The following is a 27444-nucleotide window of genomic DNA, read 5'->3' as shown; positions in this document are numbered from 1 at the left end:
GGGATTTAGGGGAAACAATTCTATATACACTCACCGGCCACTTTATTAGGTACACCATGCTAGTAACGGGTTGGACCCCCTTTTGCCTTCAGAACAGCCTCAATTCTTCGTGGCATAGATTCAACAAGGTGCTGGAAGCATTCCTCAGAGATTTTGGTCCATATTGACATGATGGCATCACACAGTTGCCGCAGATTTGTCGGCTGCATATCCATGATGCGAATCTCCCGTTCCACCACATCCCAAAGATGCTCTATTGGATTGAGATCTGGTGACTGTGGAGGCCATTTGAGTACAGTGAACTCATTGTCCTGTTCAAGAAACCAGTCTGCAATGATTCCAGCTTTATGACATGGCGCATTATCCTGCTGAAAGTAACCATCAGATGTTGGGTACATTGTGGTCATAAAGGGATGGACACGGTCAGCAACAATACTCAGGTAGGCTGTGGCGTTGCAACGATGCTCAATTGGTACCAAGGGGCCCAAAGAGTGCCAAGAAAATATTCCCCACACCATGACACCTCCACCACCAGCCTGAACCGTTGATACAAGGCAGGATGGATCCATGCTTTCATGTTGTTGACGCCAAATTCTGACCCTACCATCCAAATGTTGCAGCAGAAATCGAGACTCATCAGACCAGGCAATGTTTTTCCAATCTTCTACTGTCCAATTTCGATGAGCTTGTGCAAATTGTAGCCTCAGTTTCCTGTTCTTAGCTGAAAGGAGTGGCACCCGGGGTGGTCTTCTACTGCTGTAGTTCGACGTACTGTGCGTTCAGAGATGCTCTTCTACCTACCTTGGTTGTAACGGGTGGTGATTTGAGTCACTGTTGCCTTTCTATCAGCTCAAACCAGTCTGCCCATTCTCCTCTGACCTCTGGCATCAACAAGGCATTTCCGCCCACAGAACTACCGCTCACTGGATGGTTTTTCTTTTTCGGACCATTCTCTGTAAACCCTAGAGATGGTTGTGCGTGAAAATCCCAGTAGATCAGCAGTTTCTGAAATACTCAGACCAGCCCTTCTGGCACCAACAACCATGCCACGTTCAAAGGCACTCAAATCACCTTTCTTCCCCATACTGATGCTCGGTTTGAACTGCAGGAGATTGTCTTGACCATGTCTACATGCCTAAATGCACTGAGTTGCCGCCATGTGAATGGCTGATTAGAACTTAAGTGTTAACAAGCAGTTGGATAGGTGTACCTAATAAAGTGGCCGGTGAGTGTAAGATAACCATCAATGTTATTTAGGTGTAAAAAAGGCATCTAGACCCTTCTTGAAGCGCTCTGCTGTCCCTGCTGTGACCAGCGCCTGAGGCAGGCTGTTCCACAGATTCACAGTTCTCATAGTAAAAAAACCCTGTCCTGATTAAAACTTGTTTTCTCCAGGCAGAGACAGTGCCCCCTCGTCTTTTGATTTGATTTAATATGAAACAACTTAACACCATATTTTTTGTATGGACCCTTCATATATTTATATAAATTACTCATGTCCCCTCGTAGTCGTCTCTTTTCCAGACCCAATAAAAACTAGTTGTTTTAATCTTTCCTCATAACTAAGACCCTCCATCCCCTTATTATTTTTGTGGCTCTACGTTGAACCCTCTCCAGTTCCAGGGCATCCTTTTTTTGGACCGGTGCCCAGAACTGGACAGCATATTCCTGGTGAGGCCGAACCAATGCCTTGTATAGTGGTAATATTACATCCCTATCACGAGCGTCCATACCACTTTTGATACATGGCAAGATCCTACTGGCTTTAGAGGCAGCTGATTGACATTGCATGCTGTTATTCAATTTATGATCTACTAGTACCCCCAGGTCCTTCTCAACAAGGGACTCTTCCAGATTTACTCTTCCAAGGACACATGTTGCCTGTGGATTATTATTCCCCAGATGCATAACCTTACATTTATTCACATTGAACCTCATTATCCACATTGAACCACTGTATGACACTACACAGCTTGGTGTCACCTGCAAAAATAGACACAGTGCAATTAATTCCTACCTCTATATTATATAATATATATATATATATATATATATATATATATATATATATATATATATATATATATATATATATAGTGGGCCAAGCACAGAACCCTGGGTATACCACTCATAACTGGTGACCATTCCGAGTAGGAATCATTGACCACAACTCTCTGGATACGATCCTTCAGCCAGTTTTCAATCCAATTGCAAATTATTTCTGCCAAACCAGTAGCCCTAATTTTACCCATCAGGCGTCTATGAGGGACAGTGTCAAATGCCTTTGCAAAGTCCAAGAACACAATATCCACAGCTGCTCCTCCATCCAGGCACCTGCTCACCTCTTCATAGAAGCAGATCAGGTTAGTCTGACAACTTCTATTCTTAGTAAACCCATGCTGGCTGTCACTTATTATACTATTTGATGTCACATGCTCCAGTATATAGTCTTTTACTAACCCTTCCAATATTTCCCCACAATGGAAGTTAAGCTTACAGGCCTGTAATTGCCTGGCGAAGTTCTAGAGCCCTTTTTATATATTGGCACCACATTTGCCTTGCGCCAGTCACTTGGCACCACACCAGACATTACGGAATCCCTGAAGATTTTAGACAGCGGTACAGCAATAACAGAACTAAGTTCTTTAAGAACTTCTTGTGGGACAAAGTGATAAGAAATAATTTTATTTTTTTTAACATAAAACTTTAAGTTATAAACAAAGTAAAAATAAAGAAAAAAACCCCAACAACACAACCCCCCCCCCCTTTAAAACAAAACAAAAACCTTAATATCACACACATTTTGTACCTCCAAACCTGTTTCAACTCAGGATGAAAAACTAAAATAGTATTCATAAAAATAATAAAAAAGTTATGTTGTAGAAAGTACAGATGAAATTTAAAAAACAAACAAACCTGGTTATCAACATGGAAAGTAGGTGCGGATATAAGGGGTTAACAGACGTGCAGTGGACAATCCCAAATTTAGGGATTTTGTTTGTTATGTGAGCCACGTTCCTCGGGAGGCGAGCTTCATTTAATGTATTTAGCAGGGATTCCACAACCGCACCAAAATGTGGAAAAGGTTAAATGATGCCTCCTGAAGTGTGAATGATTAGGAGGTCATTTTGGTTTCATTCTAAATATGTGAAAATTGCTCTGTCCGACCTGGAAGAGAAATGTGTGGCAATGAATGGGTTATATGATAAGCTCACTGTGGCTCTCCATACAGCACATTAATCCTCTGCATGTACAGAGCCTTACAGCTAGAACAGAACTCACTTCTCTTTGTAGAAGCTCATTGTATAAAATGCCGAACAAAAGAGAAAAAAAATGTAACTCGTCACGAACAGGATTCGAACCTGTGCGGGGAAACCCCATTGGATTTCGAGTCCAACGCCTTAACCACTCGGCCACCGTGACTGTCAGCCAACGGCCCCGCGCAGCTCCCTGACACTGTACGAAGCGCCTCCTTCCCTGCCTTCCGCTCATTGGTGGAAACCTGTGCGCTGATTAACTCGTTCCGTTTTGGTCTCCAGCTGACTCCAGCCCCGAATGAAAGTTCGAACCTTACGTGCGGTCCTTTATTATTGGGCTACCGCCGCTTTCATGAATGTTATGCTACAAATAGTCGTTCGCAAAGTATACCCTCATTTACAGCACACGCAATAGTAATGCCAGTATAGGCCCCCAGCCGCGGCCGCTAGGTGTCCTCTTAGCTTTATCCTGAGGGACAATCACAAGCGGCCTCTCTCCTCTCCCACTCCTTATCGCTATATTGTTTCACATAGTGGCCGGCAGGTGGCACTGCTGCGCTTCTAGTTCTGTCTTGCAATGCAATGTGCAGCCGCTAGAGGTCGCCTTTACGCTGTAGCTGGAAGTGCCGGGCAGGCTGGCAGAAGATGGCGGTGCGGAAGAAGGACGGCGGCCCGAACGTGAAATATTACGAGTCCTCTGACACCATTTTTCAGTTCGACAACGTGCGGTTATGGCTGGGGAAAAACTACAAGAAGGTACCGGAAGGAAATGATAAGTGTCCAGAAGAAGTGCAATGTATAACCCGGAGCCCTTCACGGAGAACAAAGAGTCGGGCCCGGCACAGGGGTGGGGGGCGCTAGGAGACATTGGGGGGCTGCCACCGACCTGTCACCTCCTATAGCTTATAGGGGCGGCTGCTATGGGTGTCAGGCATAGAGGGATGACGGGGCCGGGGACTGGCAGGGTGTGTAAGGCCTACATGGGGCCAGATGTCGGGTCCCTACACCCGGGAGGCGCCCACCTCTGCGCCCCCCTATAGATTGTTCTGGAATGTGTCACCTCCAGCCTGACCTGTCACCTCATACAACCTGCCAGATGCTCATTCATACCCAGCTGTCATGTCCAGCCATAGGCGCATCATGTGACCAGTGTCCTTACTTCCCCACAATGACCCCATGTGTGACCCTGACGCCCGGCCACATGGGCTGTGTTACCAGATGGGACCAGGGAACATGTGAGGCTGAGGAGCAGCAGGATCGCAGTGTTTACATGCAGGCAGCACGTGGAGCCTGTGATCTGCAGTTACCTTTGACCTAGACTAGAGTCAGACAAGTGACAGCATCAGGGCTGCTGGGTATGACACAGCTGAGCTCCACTATAACACTGTGCGAGGGGATTATATACCCGAAATATCAGGGCTGCTGGATATGACACAGCTGAGCTCCACTATAACACTGTGCTAGAGGATTATATACCCGAAATATCAGGGCTGCTGGGTATGACACAGCTGAGCTCCACTATAACACTGCGCTAGGGGTTATATACCCGAAATATCAGGGCTGCTGGGTATGACACAGCTGAGCTCCACTATAACACTGTGCTAGAGGATTATATACCCGAAATATCAGGGCTGCTGGATATGACACAGCTGAGCTCCACTATAACACTGTGCTAGAGGATTATATACCCGAAATATCAGGGCTGCTGGATATGACACAGCTGAGCTCCACTATAACACTCTGCTAGAGGATTATATACCCGAAATATCAGGGCTGCTGGATATGACACAGCTGAGCTCTACTATAACACTCTGCTAGAGGATTATATACCCGAAATATCAGGGCTGCTGGATATGACACAGCTGAGCTCCACTATAACACTGCGCTAGGGGATTATATACCCGAAATATCAGGGCTGCTGGGTATGACACAGCTGAGCTCCACTATAACACTGCGCTAGAGGGTTATATACCCAAAATATCAGGGCTGCTGGATATGACACAGCTGAGCTCCACTATAATACTGCGCTAGGGCATTATATACCCAAAATATCAGGGCTGCTGGATATGACACAGCTGAGCTCCACTATAACACTGCGCTAGGGGATTATATACCCGAAATATCAGGGCTGCTGGGTATGACACAGCTGAGCTCCACTATAACACTGCGCTAGGGGATTATATACCCGAAATATCAGGGCTGCTGGGTATGACACAGCTGAGCTCCACTATAACACTGAGCTAGAGGATCATATACCCGAAATATCAGGGCTGCTGGATATGACACAGCCGAGCTCTACTATAACACTGTGCTAGGGGTTATATACCCGAAATATCAGGGCTGCTGGATATGACACAGCTGAGCTCCACTATAACACTGTGCTAGGGGTTATATACCCGAGATATTAGGGCTGCTGGGTATGACACTGCTGAGCTCCACTATAACACTGTGCTAGAGGATTATATACCTGAAATATCAGGGCTGCTGGGTATGACACAGCTGAGCTCCACTATAACACTGTGCTAGAGGATTATATACCCGAAATATCAGGGCTGCTGGATATGACACAGCTGAGCTCCACTATAACACTGCGCTAGGGGATTATATACCCGAAATATCAGGGCTGCTGGGTATGACACAGCTGAGCTCCACTATAACACTGCGCTAGGGGTTATATACCCGAAATATCAGGGCTGCTGGGTATGACACAGCTGAGCTCCACTATAACACTGTGCTAGAGGATTATATACCCGAAATATCAGGGCTGCTGGATATGACACAGCTGAGCTCCACTATAACACTGTGCTAGAGGATTATATACCCGAAATATCAGGGCTGCTGGATATGACACAGCTGAGCTCCACTATAACACTGCGCTAGGGGTTATATACCCGAAATATCAGGGCTGCTGGATATGACACAGCTGAGCTCCACTATAACACTGTGCTAGAGGATTATATACCCGAAATATCAGGGCTGCTGGATATGACACAGCTGAGCTCCACTATAACACTGTGCTAGAGGATTATATACCCGAAATATCAGGGCTGCTGGATATGACACAGCTGAGCTCTACTATAACACTCTGCTAGAGGATTATATACCCGAAATATCAGGGCTGCTGGATATGACACAGCTGAGCTCCACTATAACACTGCGCTAGAGGGTTATATACCCAAAATATCAGGGCTGCTGGATATGACACAGCTGAGCTCCACTATAATACTGCGCTAGGGCATTATATACCCAAAATATCAGGGCTGCTGGATATGACACAGCTGAGCTCCACTATAATACTGCGCTAGGGGATTATATACCCGAAATATCAGGGCTGCTGGGTATGACACAGCTGAGCTCCACTATAACACTGCGCTAGGGGATTATATACCCGAAATATCAGGGCTGCTGGGTATGACACAGCTGAGCTCCACTATAACACTGAGCTAGAGGATCATATACCAGAAATATCAGGGCTGCTGGATATGACACAGCCGAGCTCTACTATAACACTGTGCTAGGGGTTATATACCCGAGATATTAGGGCTGCTGGGTATGACACTGCTGAGCTCCACTATAACACTGTGCTAGAGGATTATATACCCGAAATATCAGGGCTGCTGGGTATGACACAGCTGAGCTCCACTATAACACTGCGCTAGGGGATTATATACCCGAAATATCAGGGCTGCTGGGTATGACACAGCTGAGCTCCACTATAACACTGAGCTAGAGGATCATATACCCGAAATATCAGGGCTGCTGGATATGACACAGCCGAGCTCTACTATAACACTGTGCTAGGGGTTATATACCCGAGATATTAGGGCTGCTGGGTATGACACTGCTGAGCTCCACTATAACACTGTGCTAGAGGATTATATACCTGAAATATCAGGGCTGCTGGGTATGACACAGCTGAGCTCCACTATAACACTGTGCTAGAGGATTATATACCCGAAATATCAGGGCTGCTGGATATGACACAGCTGAGCTCCACTATAACACTGCGCTAGGGGATTATATACCCGAAATATCAGGGCTGCTGGGTATGACACAGCTGAGCTCCACTATAACACTGCGCTAGGGGTTATATACCCGAAATATCAGGGCTGCTGGGTATGACACAGCTGAGCTCCACTATAACACTGTGCTAGAGGATTATATACCCGAAATATCAGGGCTGCTGGATATGACACAGCTGAGCTCCACTATAACACTGTGCTAGAGGATTATATACCCGAAATATCAGGGCTGCTGGATATGACACAGCTGAGCTCCACTATAACACTGCGCTAGGGGTTATATACCCGAAATATCAGGGCTGCTGGATATGACACAGCTGAGCTCCACTATAACACTGTGCTAGAGGATTATATACCCGAAATATCAGGGCTGCTGGATATGACACAGCTGAGCTCTACTATAACACTCTGCTAGAGGATTATATACCCGAAATATCAGGGCTGCTGGATATGACACAGCTGAGCTCCACTATAACACTGCGCTAGAGGGTTATATACCCAAAATATCAGGGCTGCTGGATATGACACAGCTGAGCTCCACTATAATACTGCGCTAGGGCATTATATACCCAAAATATCAGGGCTGCTGGATATGACACAGCTGAGCTCCACTATAATACTGCGCTAGGGGATTATATACCCGAAATATCAGGGCTGCTGGGTATGACACAGCTGAGCTCCACTATAACACTGCGCTAGGGGATTATATACCCGAAATATCAGGGCTGCTGGGTATGACACAGCCGAGCTCTACTATAACACTGTGCTAGGGGTTATATACCCGAGATATTAGGGCTGCTGGGTATGACACTGCTGAGCTCCACTATAACACTGTGCTAGGGGTTATATACCCGAAATATCAGGGCTGCTGGATATGACACAGCTGAGCTCCACTATAACACTGAGCTATGTGCTTGTAAATATAAAACCCTTCAGCTGTTATGTTCTAAAGAGATGGAAATTGTGGTCAGCGGTGACTAAGGCTTGCTCGAAGTAATGATGAATGTGAGGACCATTTCTGTCATAAGATGCCCAGCTGTCCACAGCCAAGCCCCCGCCTTTAAAGGAATGTCCACAGCCGAGCCCCCGCCTCTAAAGGAATGTCCACAGCCGAGGCCCCGCCTCTAAAGGAATGTCCACAGCCGAGGCCCCGCCTCTAAAGGAATGTCCACAGCCGAGCCCCCGCCTCTAAAGGAATGTCCACAGCCGAGCCCCCGCCTCTAAAGGAATGTCCACAGCCGAGCCCCCGCCTCTAAAGGAATGTCCACAGCCGAGCCCCCGCCTCTAAAGGAATGTCCACAGCCGAGCCCCCGCCTTTAAAGGAATGTCCACAGCCGAGCCCCCGCCTCTAAAGGAATGTCTTGGTTTTTAAGAAAAGAAAGGCTTTAGAATTATGCAAATTAGCCTCTCGGACTCATTTGCATAATTTTAAAAATCATTTTTCTAAAAACCAGTGCATAAGAAGCTAAAAGAAACAGATCCCCCCAGAGGGGGAACACAGCAGTATGTCAGTGTGCTTGGTTTACAATCCTTGATTCTGTTTGGTAGATGTCCTTTGAAGTGCCTTTAAAGATGTCCTAAAGTTGCCTTTTTCAGCATTCTGAATAATTTTAGTAGGTTATTTTACATTACCTGGCTCCCTGCCAGCAGCACTTGGTGAGTCCTGGAGGAGGGGCAGCTGCAGCCTGTGAGAATTACCATATATACTTGAGTATAAGCCGAGGCCCCTAATTTTACCACAAAAACCTGGTAAAACCTATATTTTTTTTTACTCGAGTATAAGCAGAGTTTGGGTTTTCAGCACATTTTTCTTGTGCTGATAAACTAGGCTTATACTCAACTATATGGTAAACTTCTATAAACTACTGACAAAGGCATTTTTGAACTCTGCATAGCATAAACTAGTGGAGCCTGTCACCATCTAAAAATCACATTCCTGCTGACAGGTTCACTTTAAAGCTATCGACTGCTTAAATAGATCTGCATATAGAGGTTTTTCTATTAACCAGTTGTGTCTTCTCCTTGCAGTACATTCAGGCAGAACCTCCCACCAATAAGTCTCTGTCCAGCCTTGTGGTCCAGCTCCTGCAGTTCCAAGAAGAAGTGTTTGGGAAACACGTCAGCAATGCTCCACTTACTAAATTACCGGTAATTCTAGTTTTTCTGTAATGTTGGCTGTTTAGACTTCTGTTTTATTAAGTAACACATAGAAAACCAAAATCCTGTTGAGAAGTATAAGCTTTTTTTAAAGCAAAATATAGATGCGATTTGTCACTTCCCTTCCACTACACTGAAACTATAAATCACTTTGGTGATTCTACTCAGCATATAAACTCCTTCAGTCTCAGGCCACTGACAACATGTCTGTGGTCCATTTTTAGGGGCCGTGTGTCACCAGTGTGTGAGTTCTGCTCAAACAATGGCAATGAAGACTGCCCGAACCACAAATACGGACAGGAATAGCATATTCTCTGCAGTTTGGCTCACACATGGAATTGTGGAGACCATGGCCATGTACATGAGCCCGTAGAAATGGATTTGTCTGTGTGCTAGCCTATAAAGGAACAGGTAGCACATGGACAAAAATAATGTTTGTGATCAAGGAGCCTTAAAGGAAATCTGGCATCTAAACCAAGCATGATAATCCAGGGACACCGTGAGTGTGGTAACTTTTAATCATGAGGGGCTCCTATGTGCTGAAGTTTGACAGGCTGTTACACAGTCCCCCCAACCCTCTGTTCCATCAGCACTTCCCCCCTCCCTCTGCTGATGTAAGCTCACCTGCAGCAGAGGAAACTTCAGCACACAGTGACAGGGGGAAGTGCTCCTGCATGGTGTAACAGCCTGTGAATCTGCAGCACGGAGGGGCCTGATTTCAAAGCCCTTCATGCTCACTAGCATAATTTTATACGTTGAATTTAGAAGGAACGAGGCCATGGTTAACAGATATTATATAAAAATATTAGAAGATTACCACAGTTACAGTGCCTGGATCTATGAGTATGTGTTCCTGGTTAAACATGCTTGGTTTTATGGTAAATTTCCTTTCAAATTACCGTATATACTCGAGTATAAGCCGACCCGAGTATACGCCGAGACCCCTAATTTTACCACCAAAAACTGGGAAAACCCTATTGACTTGAGTATAAGCCGAGGGTGTAGTATACAGCTAGCCAGCCCCCATGAGTTATACGGCCCTTCCCCATGAGGTATACGGCCCTCCCCCATGAGGTATACAGCCCTCCCCCATGAGGTATACAGCCATCCCCCATGAGGTATACAGCCTGCCCCCTGCCAAGCGTATAAAAAATAAAAAAACTTAATACTCACCCTCCAATGTCCGGGTGCCGATCTTCAGCGTGAGGCTCCCGATCCTCGGCGCGGTACCGGGCGGCGGCTCCTCTTCTCTCTTCTGTAGGCAGCAGATCGCGTCCATGCGATCTGCTGGCATGCGCACACTAGGATGCCGCGGTGTCACGGCTGATAACGTCATCAGCCGCAACACCGCTGCATCTTATTGTGCGCCGGCAGATCGCATGGACGCGATCTGCCGGCTACAGAAGAAAGAAGAGAAAAGAGGAGCCGCTGCCGCCTGGTACCGCGCCGAGGATCGGGAGCCTCGCGCTGTAGATGGGGACCTGCGCCAATGATCCGGACACCGGAGGGTGAGTATTAAGTTTTTTTATTTTTTACTTGACTCGTGTATAAGCCGAGGCAAGGTTTTTCAGCACATTTTTTGTGCTGAAAAACTCGGCTTATACACAAGTATATACGGTATTACACACTTTTCATTCATTTATTTATAAGGAAGGAAGGGCAGCGACCTTCCCTGCATGGAAGTTTTCCATTTAGCAGTTACTTTCTGTTGTCTACCTTTATAACATGTATAACATATATGATGCTGAGTTTTTTTTTCTGTGTAGATGAAATGCTTCCTGGACTTTAAAGTGGGAGGAGCTCTGTGCCATATACTCGCTGCTGCTTACAAGTTTAAGAGTGACCAAGGATGGTAAGGGATTTCTCTCATCTTAGAACGTGGTAACTGGGCTACCATCTGTGATGGGCAGAAGTAACAGAATTAATTTATAGAACATATAACCGTCCCTTAAATCTCTAATTTCATCATGTTCCCTTTAGGCGACGGTTTGACTTTCAGAACCCTTCACGCATGGATCGCAACGTAGAAATGTTTATGAACATAGAAAAGTCCCTTGTCCAGGTATGGATGGCTTCTCTCCTTGTATGGTGGGTTCATTTGTTTACACCATTATTTGTGGAATAAGACAATGAATTCCTTTATAGTTTGTACTTCAAATGAATAAAAATAATCATTATTTTTAAGTTTTTCTATTTAACCCATCAGAACAACTGTCTATCCCGACCAAATATATACCTTCATCCAGATATAGACTCAAAACTGCAGAGCAAGCTGAAGGACATTGTGAAAAGACATCAGGTAATTGAAGCTGCTTATTGCTTTCACAGTAAGGGGTTTAGCACTTGTTGGAATAGGAGGAGCAGTTTTCCTCCCTGGTTATGGATGCATAAAGGAGGGTAGAGTTGAGATTGAGACTGACATCAGGAATGAATATACCAGCTGTTACTGTCATATTTCTTCCTCGAAATATATATATTTTTTTAAATATATTTGAATGTGAATTGAAAATGTCTAAAGTGTAAAGGAAACCTACCACCAAAATAAACTAGGGACACTTACTCATATAACCGTGGCCTCCTTCGTTCTAAAATCAACTTTTAAAATTATGCTAATAAGCCTGAAGAGCTTCTGGGGGTGTTGCCAGGGTAACCATATGTTGTAGCTTCACAGACTTTAATGCTGTCTCTACCCTCAGCTCCCTCAGCACTTCCACTCCCTCTGCCTGCTGTAATCTCAGTGTAGCAGTGGAAATTTCAGCACAGAGTTGAGAGAGGGGTTTTTTTGGGAAGAAGGGGGGGGGGGGTTGCTACTTGTACACTTTAGCAGTGTCCCTGGTTTACCATTGAATTTTATGGTAGATTTACATTAAACCTCTAAACAGTGGCCTCGGGCTGGAGCTCCTGAGTCACAGATGTGAAATCTGTATCGTCCACGTGTTCATGTTTATGCCTTTTTTTTTTTCTAAAAAGATTTAAAGGGGTTTCTCCACCACAGGATAGGGCCTAACTTGCTGATTGGTGGAGGGCTCGGCAATCTCCGTCAGCTCCGTTAAGATGAATGGAGCAGAAAAGACATGCGTGGCTGTCTGCTCTATTCATCTGGGGGAGTGACAAGAGGTCTGACTAAGGTACCTTGGACCCCATTGGACTCTGTGGGGGTCTCATCACTGAGACCCACACTGTTTAGCAAGTTAGGCCCTAACTTGCTTTGTGGGAAAACCCCTTTAATCTATATTAATTTAAATAGGTCTTTTCTGTCATGACACTTTTCTGTCATGAATATGCGCAGCAAGATGCTTTCTTATTTTTATGATTGACTGAAAGAAAAATCTCTATACATTACATTAACCTGCTTTTATCATTTTTTTCTGTACTATTTCAGGGCACAGTGACGGAGGATAAGAGTCATGCTTCCCATGTGGTTGTTCCAGTTCCCGGCTCATTGGAAGAAGGTAAGAATATCTCATTATTTTCTCAGAGTAGTTATGAATATTTATGAAGACTTTACTAACTTATGAGTGTACCTCCGAAACAACCTTCTATTAAGAATAGCTCAAGGTTACTTTGATCCCAATGCTCTTGAGGCTTCACATCTTGGTAAAGTGATGCAGTCTGGAAATGGGTACTGGACAGCTTCAGCCTGCCTCTTGTTTTAGGGATCCCCATGATAATCAGTTCTATGCATCAGGTTAAGGACACTGGGTACAATAGCTACACCAGCTCCTGGTGCAGTTCTGCTTTGGGTCCTGATGTTGTTGCATACAACCAGTGTGGGAAATGGAGGGGAGAAGAAGCTGCAGTTATGTGCAGGGAGGAGAAAAAGAGCAAGGAAAGGAGAGATTTGTTTATTTTCTTGTCTTCTCTGGGGTCTCCAGTATTATTAGTTTTATGTTCTGGTGGTCTCCAGTATTATTATTTGCTCTGGGGATTTCCGTTATTGTTAGTCTATTTTGGGGGTCTCCAGTATTGTTAGTTTGCTCTGGGGTCTCCAGTATTTGCCTGCTCTGGGGGTCTCTAATATTATTATCTGCTTTAGGGTCTGCACTAGGGTCTGCACTTCCCTGCATGCATTATTTGATTTCTGGGGTGGTATTTATTACTGTACTGTGACATTTATAATTTCTGGGGCTTTTCTCCTCAGTAGTACTTGCTGCTTTTTCTACTGCCTCTCGCCGCACAGTGGCTCATCATCACCCTCTTCCACACCTTGCAATCCATGTCTGAAGCAGGTCTAAAGTAAAGACCAAAACGTTACATGAATTTGTATTGTCATACTTCGTGCACCAGTAAAATTCTGTGTTTTTGCATCATCAAATGGAGTGCCAAGTGTTTTTTTTTTATTATTATTATACTTAATTGACTGGTATCCCAGTAAAGCACCCTCTTGAAAACCCAGTGCAGTGACGTGCAGTCCTTTACTATAATTTCTGGGGTGGCATTTTGTGCTGTACTATGGTTGTTGGGTGCTGGTGCAGCCGCTTAAAGGTGTATTCTCATTTGGGCATTCACATTCTGTTTCATTAATCTTCCATATTTAAACATTTCTTCAATTATATGTTATCAAAAAACAAATTATCCATGTGTCCCTTGGAAACAAGACTGTGTCCTCGGATACGGCCACCTCCGCTGGAGGGATTGCCCAAAGAAACAAAGGTTTTAGTAAATGAAATGTTACTGCAGATCTTACAGCCGTCCTGTGATAACGATTGCTGAAGTCAGTTGTTCAGGCATAGCTAAATAGCGCATGTCTGGCCACCACTGCCAAAATGTGAGGTGGTCGTATCCAAGGAATCTCATTTCTAAGGGACAACATGGCTACATTTATGAGAAATTATCTTCACACAGGAACATTTTTTTTAATAACATCCAAATGAAGAAATGTTTACATATGGCAAATGAATTAAATTAAATGTAAATGCCCAGATGGGAATACCCCTTTAAAGTTGAGTTTAATAAAATATTAATGCAATAATTGTTGCACAATCCTTGCCTATATCCTTAGAGGAATAGTATGGACAAAATTTAAACATTTTTTTAGTGTTTACTTTATGTTTGTGGAATTGGAGTCGGTCCATTTTATCACAACTCTATCTCAGTTTGGTGCTGCTGTTTATCGGGGTAAGAAGAATTCCTTGCATCATATATCATGGCCTCTACAGGAGCACAGTGATGTGTAGCAACATGTGAATGGATCTTCTGTGCTTAGTTTGTTTTCATGCATTTTGCTGTGTAGATTTTTGTAATTGATTTATACTTCTGTTCTTGTATTCTGTGTTTAGAGGAGTGGGTGCGTCCCATTATGAAGAGAGACAAGCAGGTTCTTCTTCACTGGGGTTACTTTCCAGATAGGTAAGAGTGTATAATAACTACATGCTTAAGACCCAAGCCTTCTTTTGTACAGCTGTGTCCTGTGTAAATGGGCAAATGCTCTGAGGAGTTCAGAAACACTTTAGTACCCCTGTAGACCAGCTCAGTAACCAACATATGGATATTAGACTTTATTCTTTTAAATTTATGCTCTAAATTAGTACATGTATTTCTACAGGCCTGGGTTTATTGAGTTGATTTAACCATTGAAGTAATTGGGGGGGGTGAATCATGTGCTAGTCTTAATACTCCACCCGCCAGCACACAATACGCCTGTAGTACTAAGTGGTTTGTGTGCCCAAATGAAACCACTTACAGGTCCAGCCTGAATCAACTAGGATTAGCGCAGGCTTTTGACCTTTCAAAAAAGTGTTTCTAAGGTGGCAAAAATACAGAAAAGTGTAAATTCCTGGCTGTGCGAATGGAATTGTGACTTGGATGCCAGAAAATGTAGCTGTCCTGTTTTTAATGTGGCATATAAAAGTTAAATGACAACCCCCCCCCATTGTTTCCGTGAATGAAGATTGCACAAAGCCCGAGAAACCACTATGGCATGTGAATAATAAAGCATATAATAAATAATGAATAATAAATGAAAACATACAAAGTTGTGCACATTGCAACATCAATACCATTCTCTTTTCTGCTAAGCCTTGACCAATTTTTGGACAAGTAGCAGAAAGTATCTAAAACAGGTAACAAATGTGGTGTAAAAAGTTTATGTTGGGTCGGCAGCCCCTCAATGATCCACAGCTCCCATGTCGCTGCACAAGTTAAGGTTATTCATGTTCATATCTCTATTAAATGTAGTGTATATTGTAGAACACGGCTATAGATATGTACGCAATAGTGTCACATGTGCATAAGGGGTAGAACAATAGCAATCACGGTGTTATTCATATACTATCTTCATCTTCTATCTACTCCTTTCTTTTAAAGTTATGATACCTGGATTCCAGCTAGTGAGGTAGAAGCTCCAGTTGAGGATGCGCCTACACCAGAAAAGCCCCGCAAGGTAAACCTTTTTAGGTTATGTATTCTGACACGGTAAAGGCAGTGATCTCTATTTTGAGGAAGTGCAGCAGAATTTCCAGAAGGATTTTTGTAAATGAAATCCGCTCTAAAATTTAGGAGAATTCCTCTATTCCCGCCACCACCTGCTGACAGCATTGACCTATCAGAATGTAGGGAGTCGGGCAGGAGCTTTGTTGGCATCTTTTAAACCTGTGGGTATTGGCACTTATTGTAGAATGGCTATAGAAATAACACTGTGGCAATCCCGCAGCCATTCTGCAAGCATCCGAACCAGCCACAATCATATAGTACCTGATGCATATAATTCTACCGTTCTGCTGCAGCTGGTGGATGAAGCTCAACCATTGCATTGCATGATGGTCATGAAAGGCATATCTGCTGCATATTTATTATGGGATTGTCGTAAATCCCATCCACTTCACTGCTATTGTATCGCGCATTGCGCTGCCAATTTGCACATAATACACTACATGTGTATGTACACTAAGAGTGTTTTATAAGTATGTTACCTACCTCTGAAGGTAGCCCCACAATCCCAATCACATGGTGAGTTCTTTACTGCAGTGCAGTCATGGGTCTAACAGAGACTGATGGGTTTGATACACCGCACCCTTTAGTTTAGTGTATTAAATAAGCAGTGACGTACCACCACTCACAAGTCACGTTATGGGTTGCCACAACCTATATTTTTCTAAGGCAATAGGGGCCTATCTCATACACATTCCTAACACAATTTCATTTTCAAAAATACATGTAGATCAGTTAGCCATAAGATAATGAAGTCTTCTAAAGACTGACAAATGGGCATTCTAGAGCCCCCTATTTTAAATGCATGGGGTTGTCGCTGGCTTGTGATGTCACTGAGAGGAGGTTGTATGTAGGGTAATGCAGGTTATCCTTCCTTTCACCCAAGTCCATTTTTATTCGTATTTCGAGTAGACCCCATAAGTCTTGATTTGCAATTGTCATTAATTTAAAATTGCATCTGTGGAACTGAAGAGGCAGATATACTCCACATGATGTGGGGATGTAGAGAACTGGAATCCTTTTGGAAATCTGTATTAGAATTGACGCAAAAAGTCTTCTCTGTAACAATTGAGGAAAGTCCCCTAGCATGTCTATTGGGAGTATTGAAGATAGACAACCTGACAGAACCTAACGTTTTTGGAATACAAAGATCCTTATATCAAGCTAGGAAGGTTATAGCTGCTCATTGGATAAGGCCTAGGCCACCGGACAAGAAAGAGTTTATAGATCGTTTAAATGTGATAATACAACTGGAGTATAGTACGTATGTGAAAAGGAACGGTGTCTCTAAATTTGAAAAGATCTGGGGCAAGAGGCTAGATACGCCTGGTTTGCCATCAAGCACCCTTATAAGACTAAGGGCAAGTCTAGAATACCAACTATCATTGGCAAAATGAGTAAGGATAGGCTTGGGTCTGCTTTAGTGTGAGAAAGACTGAATAGGACCTAATTGGTCTTAGAAGAGCTGGCTTGCAAGGGTGGGTGGGGGGAGATGGGAAGGGAAGGAGGGAGTATGTTACTGATAATAAGCGTATATGTTACTTCAAAATGTGAACCTTGTATAAGACGAAAGATACAATTGTAATTCTTTTGAAATACTTTCACGAGTACAATTCAAGATTGTATAAAATCAGAGCCTATTGTAATAATATGTACATACTTTCCTCCAAGTTGTACTTGTTGGGTGTGTTGTTATTAAAAAAAAGTTCAATAAAAATATCTGATTTAAAAAAAAAAATTGGCTCCAATCATCTGGGTATGCTGCTGCCGACCCTTACATACTAAACACGATGGCGCTACCCAATATTGGAGCTGCTATGCGATTTTGAATGGTTCCCTGATTGGCACAGACCTAAAATACACAGGGGTGATAGAGCTAATCCCTCTGACACTACTCATATTGGTGAGTGCTCACAATGCCCTCATAGAGTATAGCTTTCAATGCTGTATCAGGCAAGCAGAAGTTACAGCGGGAGCACTGTCCTCTGTAAGCAAGCAGGACAGTGGGAGCACCAGAGGAGGTAAGAATAAGATTTTTATTGTTTTATAAAAATCAGTCCTGATAAACTTTTTTTAAAAGCTCGGACAAGCCATTTAAACAATTCTGAGCAGTAGAACAGTTCATGGCCACTACGTGATGTATGGAGCTGTGTTTCTTTCTGGAGCACAGCTGATCTCCTAAGCATTGTGTTGTGGCTGACTTTACAGATGTTTCCTAACAAAAACCTTCTGTATTTACACCAATAGGTCCATGCTAAATGGATTCTTGACACTGATCTCTTCAATGAGTGGATGAATGAAGAAGATTATGAGGTGAACGATGAGAGAAGTCCAGTAACACGCCGCAAGAAAATCTCAGCCAAGACTTTGACTGATGAAGTGAGATCAATACCGCAAACTGATCTTGTAGAGGTCTCTTAAGCTACACTTTTTATCTTTCATTTTCTGTATAATGTATATATTCAGACTTGTATTCTTTCTCTTTTAAACCAATAATTTTCAATAGGCCTGATTTCTGGGGCTGCCCCATCTCAAAACTGGGTGGCATGTAGTTTTTGAAAAACGTAATACAATAAATAATATTTCTCCAGATTTATGGAGAAAAGTCATTGATTGTATTTGGAGTGTAGAATTTTTCACATTTTCTTTGTGTGCTCCACAACTTCCAGCCTATGTTATCAGAGCTTGAGATTCTGACCCTATGGTGGCTTCCCTTGTATAGGGTCCCACTTCTTTATATTTTTAAATCTGTCCTTAGTTTTCAGTGGGTCAAGATGAAGGCATCAGTGCTGAGCGCTCCAGCTTGGCCTTGTAGAGCCTGGTACACATGACCCCAACATGGACTCACAGATGTTCATGGTCTTTCACTCTAGTCCATTTGTCTTTTAGCACTTTTATTTCTCATGGGCTCAGATCATGTTGGTCTAAGTTATTAATAAGCTTCTACTTCAGTACAAACTAATAAGTGCCTTTAGATACCCATGGTTCCTTGTCGCTCTGAATTGTAATTGATAAGGACTTCACAATGAGCAAAAATAGTTTTTTATACTAAGCTTATTCTAAGCCTCATTATAACAGTTTTTGGCTCCTGTTTGTCAATCCCTGTAATATTATAGCTCGAACTTTATAGACCTTTTTTTAATTCAATTCCATTTTCTACTCTTGGGGTCAGGCTTCTGATAAATAAACCGTGGCACACTTCTTCAAGCTCCTTTTATCTATATATCTCTGTTGATAATATTTGACAGAATCAAATGTTTTTCATATTGAGAGGGAATTATTTACTTCTATATTTAGTCCTGGTCTTGCCTCCTTTTTATAGGTAAGCAGCCCTGACTCTGATCGCAGGGACAAGAAAGGACCAAATTACAAAAAGAGGAAACGTTCTCCTTCCCCTCCTCCAAGTGCAGAAGCAAAAAAGAAGAATGTGAAGAAAGGGTTGGTTGCTTCCCAGTAACGTGTATTACAGCTCAGGGGAATTTTTTTGTAGCTAAGTGATTGGATTATAATCATTCTCATTGGCCATAGCTGGGAGTTATTTGTGTATCAGTCATTAGATCATACAGTTCATTAGAATTAGTCATGGTTCACCTCTTATTTTACTTCTTGATAGTATTGTCTATATTTCACCTGACATTATACATATCTTAATGTCTGCCCTATACTGTAGTGTATGTCCCTCCTTACCCTGATAATGCTGAGTATTCATTGAATGAGGGGTGCTAGGGGAATTGTGATTCGTTTAAATCAAACCAAGGGTGTGATTTAGCCGTTTAATCAGCTGTGCTGCAAACATGGATCATACTATAATATACATATTAAACAGTGGTGACATAAGTACTGCAGCACCCTACTGGCACTGCTGCTATACAGGGGACAGACGTCTGCTTTTGAGACTTTCCCCTATATAACTATTAGCTTGTAGGCAGCAATGAGTGGCTAACTGCTGTGCGGTTCAGGTCAGGTATGGGAACTCTCTATCCATCTATGACATCCTAACACAGGGGATCATCATTGCAGTAATCTGTCACTGACTTTGATGTTCTTCTTTTTCTTCTTAGTAGAAAGTTATGAACTAGTTGTCAGCTTTCTGTTACCAATAAAGTAAAGCGACCCCCACATTATCTAATGAAATTCATTTTAGAAGTAATTGAGTAACGGCACAACACAAAAGACAATGGAGGAGACTTAGAGGAACTGGCACTTTCGTTCTTGATCTCTCAAGCCCTGGAGAGCTTCTTGATGTGTACATCCTTTAATAAATGAGATGCATCACATCAAATTTGTTGGACACCACTCTTTTCCCTCATAAGCTCAGACAACCTTTTCATAAAAGTGGCTTGTGGGTCATAGATGCCACAAATGGCATCCCTGAGCTTGCGTGGATCCACTGCGCCTCCACTGTTATGAGACAATGCTCTAGAAATGTTGTACAAATGTACACATGAAAGTATACCACAACTATATAATAAAACAGACCTGTTAGGAGAGCCAACATGTTTAATCACACTAAGTGTTTAATCCTCCTACTTTGTAGACCATCTACCCCCTACAACAAGTCAAAAAGGGGTCATCGGGAGGAAGAGCAAGAGGATCTGACAAAAGATATGGATGAACCTTCCCCAGTGCCTAATGTAGAAGAGGTTACACTCCCAAAAGCAGGTATGTTTATGTGTAATATACACGCACACATATATATCTAATAATAAACGACAAAGCAGTAATTGGAGCTGCACAATGAGACCATGTGTATCTTGTCCAAAGCTGGGTGCAAGCTTCTAAACCAGACTCAATGGTTATGAGAAATCCACTTGGTAAAAAGATGCACTGAAGCAGCACTCCAAAAAGTAAGGATTTATTCACCCATGGTGCACAATGCAATGTTTCAGTTCATCAATAAGGCTTTAAAATGGCTCTATTGATGAGCTGAAACATTGCATTGTACACCAGAGGTAAATAAATCCTCACTTTTTGGAGTGCTAATAATAAAGGATTTTACAAACTTGTATATTTTACTCTTTTTCTAGTTAACACCAAGAAAGATTCAGAATCCGCACCGGTAAAAGGTGGCACGGTGACCGACCTTGGTGAGAATTTGCACCACATTTGTGATTTTAGTAATTTCTTCAGAAAATCCTTTCATTTAATCTGGAATGAAACGGCTGTTGCTTTGCATGCATCCTGCTCTACTGTACATTATAGCATGCCTGTTGCCTTCTCCCAGCTTCATTTGGCATCACCGCCTGATCACATTATAGAATTTCAATGTGATATTTTTTTAAGTGTTTTGTTGAACTTCGTAAAATAAAAGCTGAGAACTTTTTTTTCTCTTTCTCCACCCCTGTTACAAAACAGATGAACAAGAAGATGAGAGCATGGATGCAATAACTAAGGCAAGTGTTGCATCAATAAATTTTCACTCTACATCGTCTCTCTACCCAGACATTACTTTGACTTTGACAATCTGACTCAGCACCAAAAAAGAACAAGAAGTAAACACACCTTTTGTAGTCAAGGATGTATTGGCGGTAGAACATTTATCAACCATGATTATTTCTTTCCTCTTAGGAAGAGGAGGAGAACTCTACAGGGATCAAAAGTGAACAAGTAAAGACCTCTGACCTTCATGAGGATAATGTAACTGAACAAACGCACCACATTATCATCCCCAGCTATGCCGCGTGGTTTGATTATAATAGGTAACAAACATCGTATTTTCTCACATTTTACTCTTTTCCATTTTTCAAAATGTCTCACTGTTTCTTTAACATCTGTAGATTATTTGTCATCTTCTGAAATTTCTTTTGCAGTGTACATGCAATTGAGCGCCGGGCATTGCCTGAGTTTTTCAATGGCAAGAACAAGTCTAAAACTCCAGAGATGTGAGTGCTGCCCATGTCCATGCCTTTTGTTTTTGGGCTGTTGGCTACTGCTTACATACTATGGATTACATTGTATTTTCCGTGCACTAGATATTTAGCATATCGAAACTTCATGATTGACACCTACCGGCTCAACCCTCAGGAATACCTCACGTCAACAGCATGCCGTCGCAACTTAGCAGGGGACGTCTGTGCTATCATGAGGTGAGAAACCCGGGGCCAAAGCAACTATAAAAGGGCTAAAATTGTGCTTTCTCAATCGGTAAAATACTCAATTAATCGCCCACCCTATCACCTGTATATTTTAATTTATTTTATTGTTGCAGGGTTCATGCCTTCTTGGAACAATGGGGTCTAATCAACTATCAGGTTGATGCAGAGAGCCGCCCTACTCCCATGGGACCACCACCTACTTCTCATTTCCATGTTTTAGCTGATACCCCATCAGGATTAGTTCCACTTCAACCCAAAACCCCACAGGTGAGTTGCCTTTGTGATATCATAGCCTGTTGCATTTATTTATATAAAAATATTTTGTGGGAGTTTTAATATTTGTGTTTGGTTTTGGGTATAAATTGTTGATCTATATTAAGTATTGTGCAGGTCTATATGTGAAGCTTTGTAGCAGATTTAATTTTATTGCACCACTATTTCAATGGGTTTGGATATGTGAAGAATCCACCAGAGTTTTATAAATGGCTTCCACAACACAGATGTGCATAGAACCTATGAATAGACTCATGCTATTTGAATATTTTATCTTCCTATTCTAATATTTTAAGGGTCTCGCTTCAGTATTACTACTTCAGTTCATTTTCAGCCCTTCATATAACTTTGCTCATCTTATGCTTATATTTTCCCCTACAGGCTCCTGCTTCGCAACAGATGCTGAATTTCCCTGACAAAAATAAAGAAAAACCAACTGACCTACAAAACTTTGGGCTTAGAACTGATATGTACAGCAAAAAGAACACAACTTCCAAGGTAAATGGTTTCTGAATGGGTTTTCAAGTGAAGTCAGTGATTAACTGCAGCAAAGTCCAACTCACATTTTCCCAGTTTTTCCCTTCTCTTTTATATTTAGGATATATGCTATGCATTCATTCCACATGGTTTTCTTTGTTTTTTTTAGAGTAAATCGGCTGCAAGTGCCACAAGAGAGTGGACCGAACAAGAGACTTTGCTCCTTCTTGAGGTAATTTGGGGAAGAAATGTCAATAACTACACAGCAGTATGTTTTTATTGTGTTATATAAGCTGCCCATTGCATTTCTTTTAGGCACTAGAAATGTACAAGGATGATTGGAACAAGGTGTCTGAACATGTGGGCAGCCGTACTCAAGATGAATGTATTTTACACTTCCTGCGACTGCCTATTGAGGATCCTTATTTGGAGGACTCTGAAGCTTCACTTGGACCTCTGGCCTACCAGCCTATACCATTTAGTCAATCTGGAAACCCAGTAATGAGCACAGTCGCTTTCCTAGCGTCTGTGGTGGACCCTCGTGTGGCTTCTGCTGCTGCCAAATCTGCTCTTGGTAAGTTCATTCAGGGAAAGATAATTTAATGGTTTGGAATATTCTTAGTTGCTAAAGTTTCTGCTACCTTCAGATGAGTTCTCCAAGATGAAGGAAGAAGTTCCTACAGCACTGGTGGAAGCTCATGTTCGCAAAGTGGAAGATGCTGCCAAAATGACGGGTAAAGCGGATCCCAGTTATGGACTGGAGAGCAGTGGTATTGCTGGTACAGCCTGTGAAGACCATGAAAGGATAGGTAAGTTTTGTTGTAACCGTGATCCATATACTTTTTCACAACTACAGGTAGCTGGCTTTCCAGGACACCCATCACATTCCAGCCAAGTACTTCCAGACAAGTACTTGACCGCAATGGATCCATTTACCTGTCCCTTGCCTCCAAATAAACAGTATGGAGCTGCAGAAATGTTATGACCACTCTTTCATTCACTCTGTATGGTCACATGTTGTAATCTACACCTGTGCAAAAGTAGAGCAAAATACCAAATAGTAAGGCTTTCCTGCACCCAGATATGCAATATCAGGCTGCAAACAGGCCAAACTTCATTTGTGCATAAGAGGTCAGTAGAAAAGTACTGCTTATACACAGGACTGTGGAAATCACAGCTATTTGTATATAGAAATAAATGGGAATTTGTGCCAGCTTTTAAAACATCCAGCACACTTCCAAAATCAAAGTTCATGTGCATGAAACCTTTGTTATTTGGACTTATTCTAGCCATTGGTTCAATGGCTGGCACATGTCCCCATTTACTGTATATACTTGTGTATAAGCCGAGTTTTTTAGCACAAAAAAAATGTGCTGAAAAACGTCCCCACGGCTTATACACGAGTCAATATTCCAGCTATAAAGAGTAAAAAATACTTAAAAAATAATACTTATATACTCACCCTCCGGTGGCCCCGATGTGCAGCGCTGCTCCCCCGATGTCCGCGCCCCTTGTCTTCAGGCTTCCGCGCCCGTCTTCTTTCTTCTGCTGGGCACCGCCATGTCTTTTCCTCGGGCGGCGCCTAGTATGACGTCAACAGCGGCGCGTCATACTAGGAGCCAGGAGAGAGCAATGGCGGCGCCCAGGGCCGGTTCTAGACAAAGTGGGGCCCTGGGCAAAACTAAAAGTGGGGCCCCAAAATAAAACTATTTTATGACCAGTCACAGTCAGTAAGACCCCAGTATGGTAAAACAAACTGTAATTTTGGAGAATTTTATAGGAGATAGATGATAAGGAGATTGATGGGCAGCATGGTGGCTCAGTGGTTAGCACTACAGCCTTGCAGCGCTGGTCAACATCTGCAAAGAGTTTTTATGTTCTCTATGTGTCTGCGTGGGTTTCCTCCGGGTCCTCCGGTTTCCTCCTACACTCCAAAAAATTACTGGTAGGTTGATTAGACTGTGAGGCCCATTGGGGAGAGGGACCGATATTTTCTGAAAGCAGACACTTGCCCCATTTTCAAAATTGCATTTGATTCGAACTGAAATATTTTACAAAAAAATACTTAAAATTTGACTTTGATGGCAACAAATGTGCTCCAAACAGAAAATATTTACCTTCACATCTCCTACATGTAATAGATGGACATGTGTAGAGTTCACAAATGTCCCACATTGATCTGTTCACATAAATAAATCCACATAATATCACTAAAAGTGTAATAACTAGATATCTTTTTTCAGCTAGAAATTTTTACAGTCACAACCTGCAAAATATATCAATAAAACAGAATAAAAAGTAAAGGCGCCATAAAACCTACAGAATTTTGAAAGCAGACAATCAGGCGATGCATTTGGCAGTTAACATTCAAAATTTCCTCTAAAAGATGTACAAATCCAGATACTTATAAAGAAAATCTACTTTCCTAAACCAGTAAGTTGTGAGGAGATCATACATACCCCACACCAATATACAGTATTCACCAAAATATGCAGCAAAGGGAACTGCAGAAAATTCACACAGATGTATCATTGTATGTTCCTTACACAATGGTCACCCAAATAAATAACTATATATCAATAAACCAAGCTAATGAGATAATAAAGTCACGTTTAGATTTGCGCCATTGTATTAGCCGCACAATAACAGAACCCTCCGCGCTTCATAAGAATGAGAGTGAGAACGTCATAACATGGGTGTAAGTAATGGAGGATGGTGAGAAATAAAAACTTTATTCCAGAACATGTGTGTGGTTTTGGTGTTACATATAACTTTATGGACATGTTCTGGGTAGCGGTGTTAATATATAGTAGCGACATCAGGCGAAGAGGATCGAATGTGCATCGTATCAGTCAATTTTCCCAACAAAAAAAACTATCACAAAGTAAAAGGGAATAAGAGAGAAAGTGTGTTCTCAGATAGTTCTGGATGGAGAAGGGTTAAAAACATAAACATTAGTTGATATTATTCCTTCTCAAAATGTAGTAACATATAAAGTGAATATTTCCATTATCTGTGAGGTGCAGCAGCTCCTGTGTCCACCAAATGCTCCCTGCAGCCTGATGGCTAAGAATCTGGAGGGGGCTACACTTCAGAGGGCTGTACCTCTGGCTCTGTGACACATAGAACCTCACTTCTTTTTTCTTATGGAAGAAGAGAGTCTCCTGAATCTAAATTTGTGTTACTAAGTTTTAGGAAAATGGAGATAATAACTGTTAAACTGCCGTCGGGAGTGATTTTTATATATAAAAATGACACCTGATATTCTCACTTTAAACCTGAATATCTCTGGATCCATAGCACCTAGAAACAAAATTCAAGATTCATTTGAAAGAAGAGATTCTCCCCTTTCAAGGGGCCCTGGGCAATTGCCACCTTTGCCTACCCATAGCGCCGGCCCTGGCGGCGCCCAGCAGAAGAAAGAAGACGGGCGCGGAAGCCTGAAGACAAGCGGCGCGGACATCGGGGAGCAGCGCTGCACATCGGGGCCACCGGAGGGTGAGTATATAAGTTTATTTTTTTTTAATGCTGGGGGCAGGCTGTATACCACTGGGGGCAGGCTGTATACCACTGGGGGCAGGCTGTATACCACTGGGGGCAGGCTGTATACCACTGGGGGCAGGCTGTATACCACTGGGGGCAGGCTGTATACCACTGGAGGCAGGCTGTATACCACTGGGGGCAGTGCTGTATACCACTGGGGGCAGGCTGGGCTGGCTGTATACTATAGGGGGATGGTTGGCTATATACTGGTGGGGGGGGCTGTGACCAATGCATTTCCCACCCACGGCTCGAGTCAATAGTTTTTCCCAGTTTTTGGTGGTAAAATTAGGAGTCTCGGCTTATACTCGAGTATATACAGTATTTCACATGGCCCCTTATAAGTGGGGCAGCCCTTTTCAGTGTGTCCGTAGACCCGACACATGAATTATACGTTTACCACAGACAATGGACCATGGTTGTTTGCAGCTAGTTGTGCACAGTTTTGTGTGGAAAAAAAAGCTAAAGCCCAAGAATTAGTATCAAGCTTCATTCTTACATCAGTGTGAAACCCTATGAATACACCTGGCAGTACAACAACAAGTCTTCTAGAAACTGTCCATTCTCATTGTTACTGCATGATGACAACTTATGTCTGCAGTGCATTGACTGATACACACGATTAAACCAGTATTCTTTTATTTCCAGCAGAGGAGACCAGTACAGAAGAACCCCCTCCTGAACCACAGCCTGCAGAAGAGAAAAAAGAGCCAAAGGTAAAATTCTACATTAGTCCGTATAAATAATACTCATTTTTATAACGCTCCAAAGTGTTTACTTCCATGAAGACTTTACTTCCATAAATATATTGAACTGCATAAAATTGAGCATAATGTAACCCCCATTCCTAATTAATTCCAGGATTCTCCCAGTGAGCCAGTCTCTGAAGATGACACAAAGGAACATGTCACTGATGCTACTAAGAAAGAAGAAGACAAGAACAAAGATGTGGACACAGACAAGGACTCTGAAAAGAGTGATGTTGATATGGGTCGGTATCTCCAGCATGTAATTAAAAAAAAAAAACAAATGCAATTTTATTTGTTTAATGCATCTTCATCACGGTTTAGTGTAGTGCACTTTGTAATCTGTCATCATTTTAAGGACCAGGCATTTATCATCTTAAACTAAATGATTCTAGATCCATTTTACCTCAGGCTGTAACATAAGTAAGGAATCCTGGTCCAGTACCTC

General features: G+C 42.6%; 1 protein-coding gene and 1 non-coding gene across 8 annotated transcripts in view; one reads left to right on the top strand and one right to left on the bottom strand.

Annotated features, from left to right (window-relative positions):
• Positions 1-3341: 3341 nt before the first annotated feature.
• Positions 3342-3423, bottom strand: TRNAS-CGA (transfer RNA serine (anticodon CGA)). Its single transcript has one exon. It is a non-coding gene; the product is annotated as a tRNA-Ser (tRNA).
• A 397-nt stretch (positions 3424-3820) lies between these two features.
• The window catches only part of SMARCC2 (SWI/SNF related BAF chromatin remodeling complex subunit C2), a 29730-nt gene continuing 6106 nt past the window's right edge, over positions 3821-27444 (top strand). The window contains exons 1-23 of one of the 7 annotated variants that reach the window (XM_072135072.1): positions 3821-4013; positions 9308-9427; positions 11203-11288; positions 11417-11498; positions 11643-11735; positions 12819-12888; positions 14716-14785; positions 15743-15818; positions 18113-18277; positions 19188-19303; positions 20403-20527; positions 20893-20952; positions 21221-21258; positions 21434-21564; positions 21676-21747; positions 21838-21951; positions 22074-22227; positions 22615-22731; positions 22880-22942; positions 23026-23284; positions 23358-23519; positions 26899-26966; positions 27112-27241. In XM_072135072.1, the coding sequence (XP_071991173.1) occupies positions 3903-4013; positions 9308-9427; positions 11203-11288; positions 11417-11498; positions 11643-11735; positions 12819-12888; positions 14716-14785; positions 15743-15818; positions 18113-18277; positions 19188-19303; positions 20403-20527; positions 20893-20952; positions 21221-21258; positions 21434-21564; positions 21676-21747; positions 21838-21951; positions 22074-22227; positions 22615-22731; positions 22880-22942; positions 23026-23284; positions 23358-23519; positions 26899-26966; positions 27112-27241 (2482 nt within the window). In that variant the 5' untranslated portion in view covers positions 3821-3902. The remainder of the gene's footprint in view (positions 4014-9307; positions 9428-11202; positions 11289-11416; positions 11499-11642; positions 11736-12818; positions 12889-14715; positions 14786-15742; positions 15819-18112; positions 18278-19187; positions 19304-20402; positions 20528-20892; positions 20953-21220; positions 21259-21433; positions 21565-21675; positions 21748-21837; positions 21952-22073; positions 22228-22614; positions 22732-22879; positions 22943-23025; positions 23285-23357; positions 23520-26898; positions 26967-27111; positions 27242-27444) is intronic. The other 6 variants (XM_072135071.1, XM_072135070.1, XM_072135074.1 and 3 more) reach the window with 6 other exon arrangements.

This window comes from Engystomops pustulosus, chromosome 2 (assembly GCF_040894005.1).
Source record: "Engystomops pustulosus chromosome 2, aEngPut4.maternal, whole genome shotgun sequence".
NCBI classification, from domain to species: Eukaryota; Metazoa; Chordata; class Amphibia; order Anura; family Leptodactylidae; genus Engystomops; species Engystomops pustulosus.
This window is presented reverse-complemented; position numbering and strand designations above follow the sequence as displayed.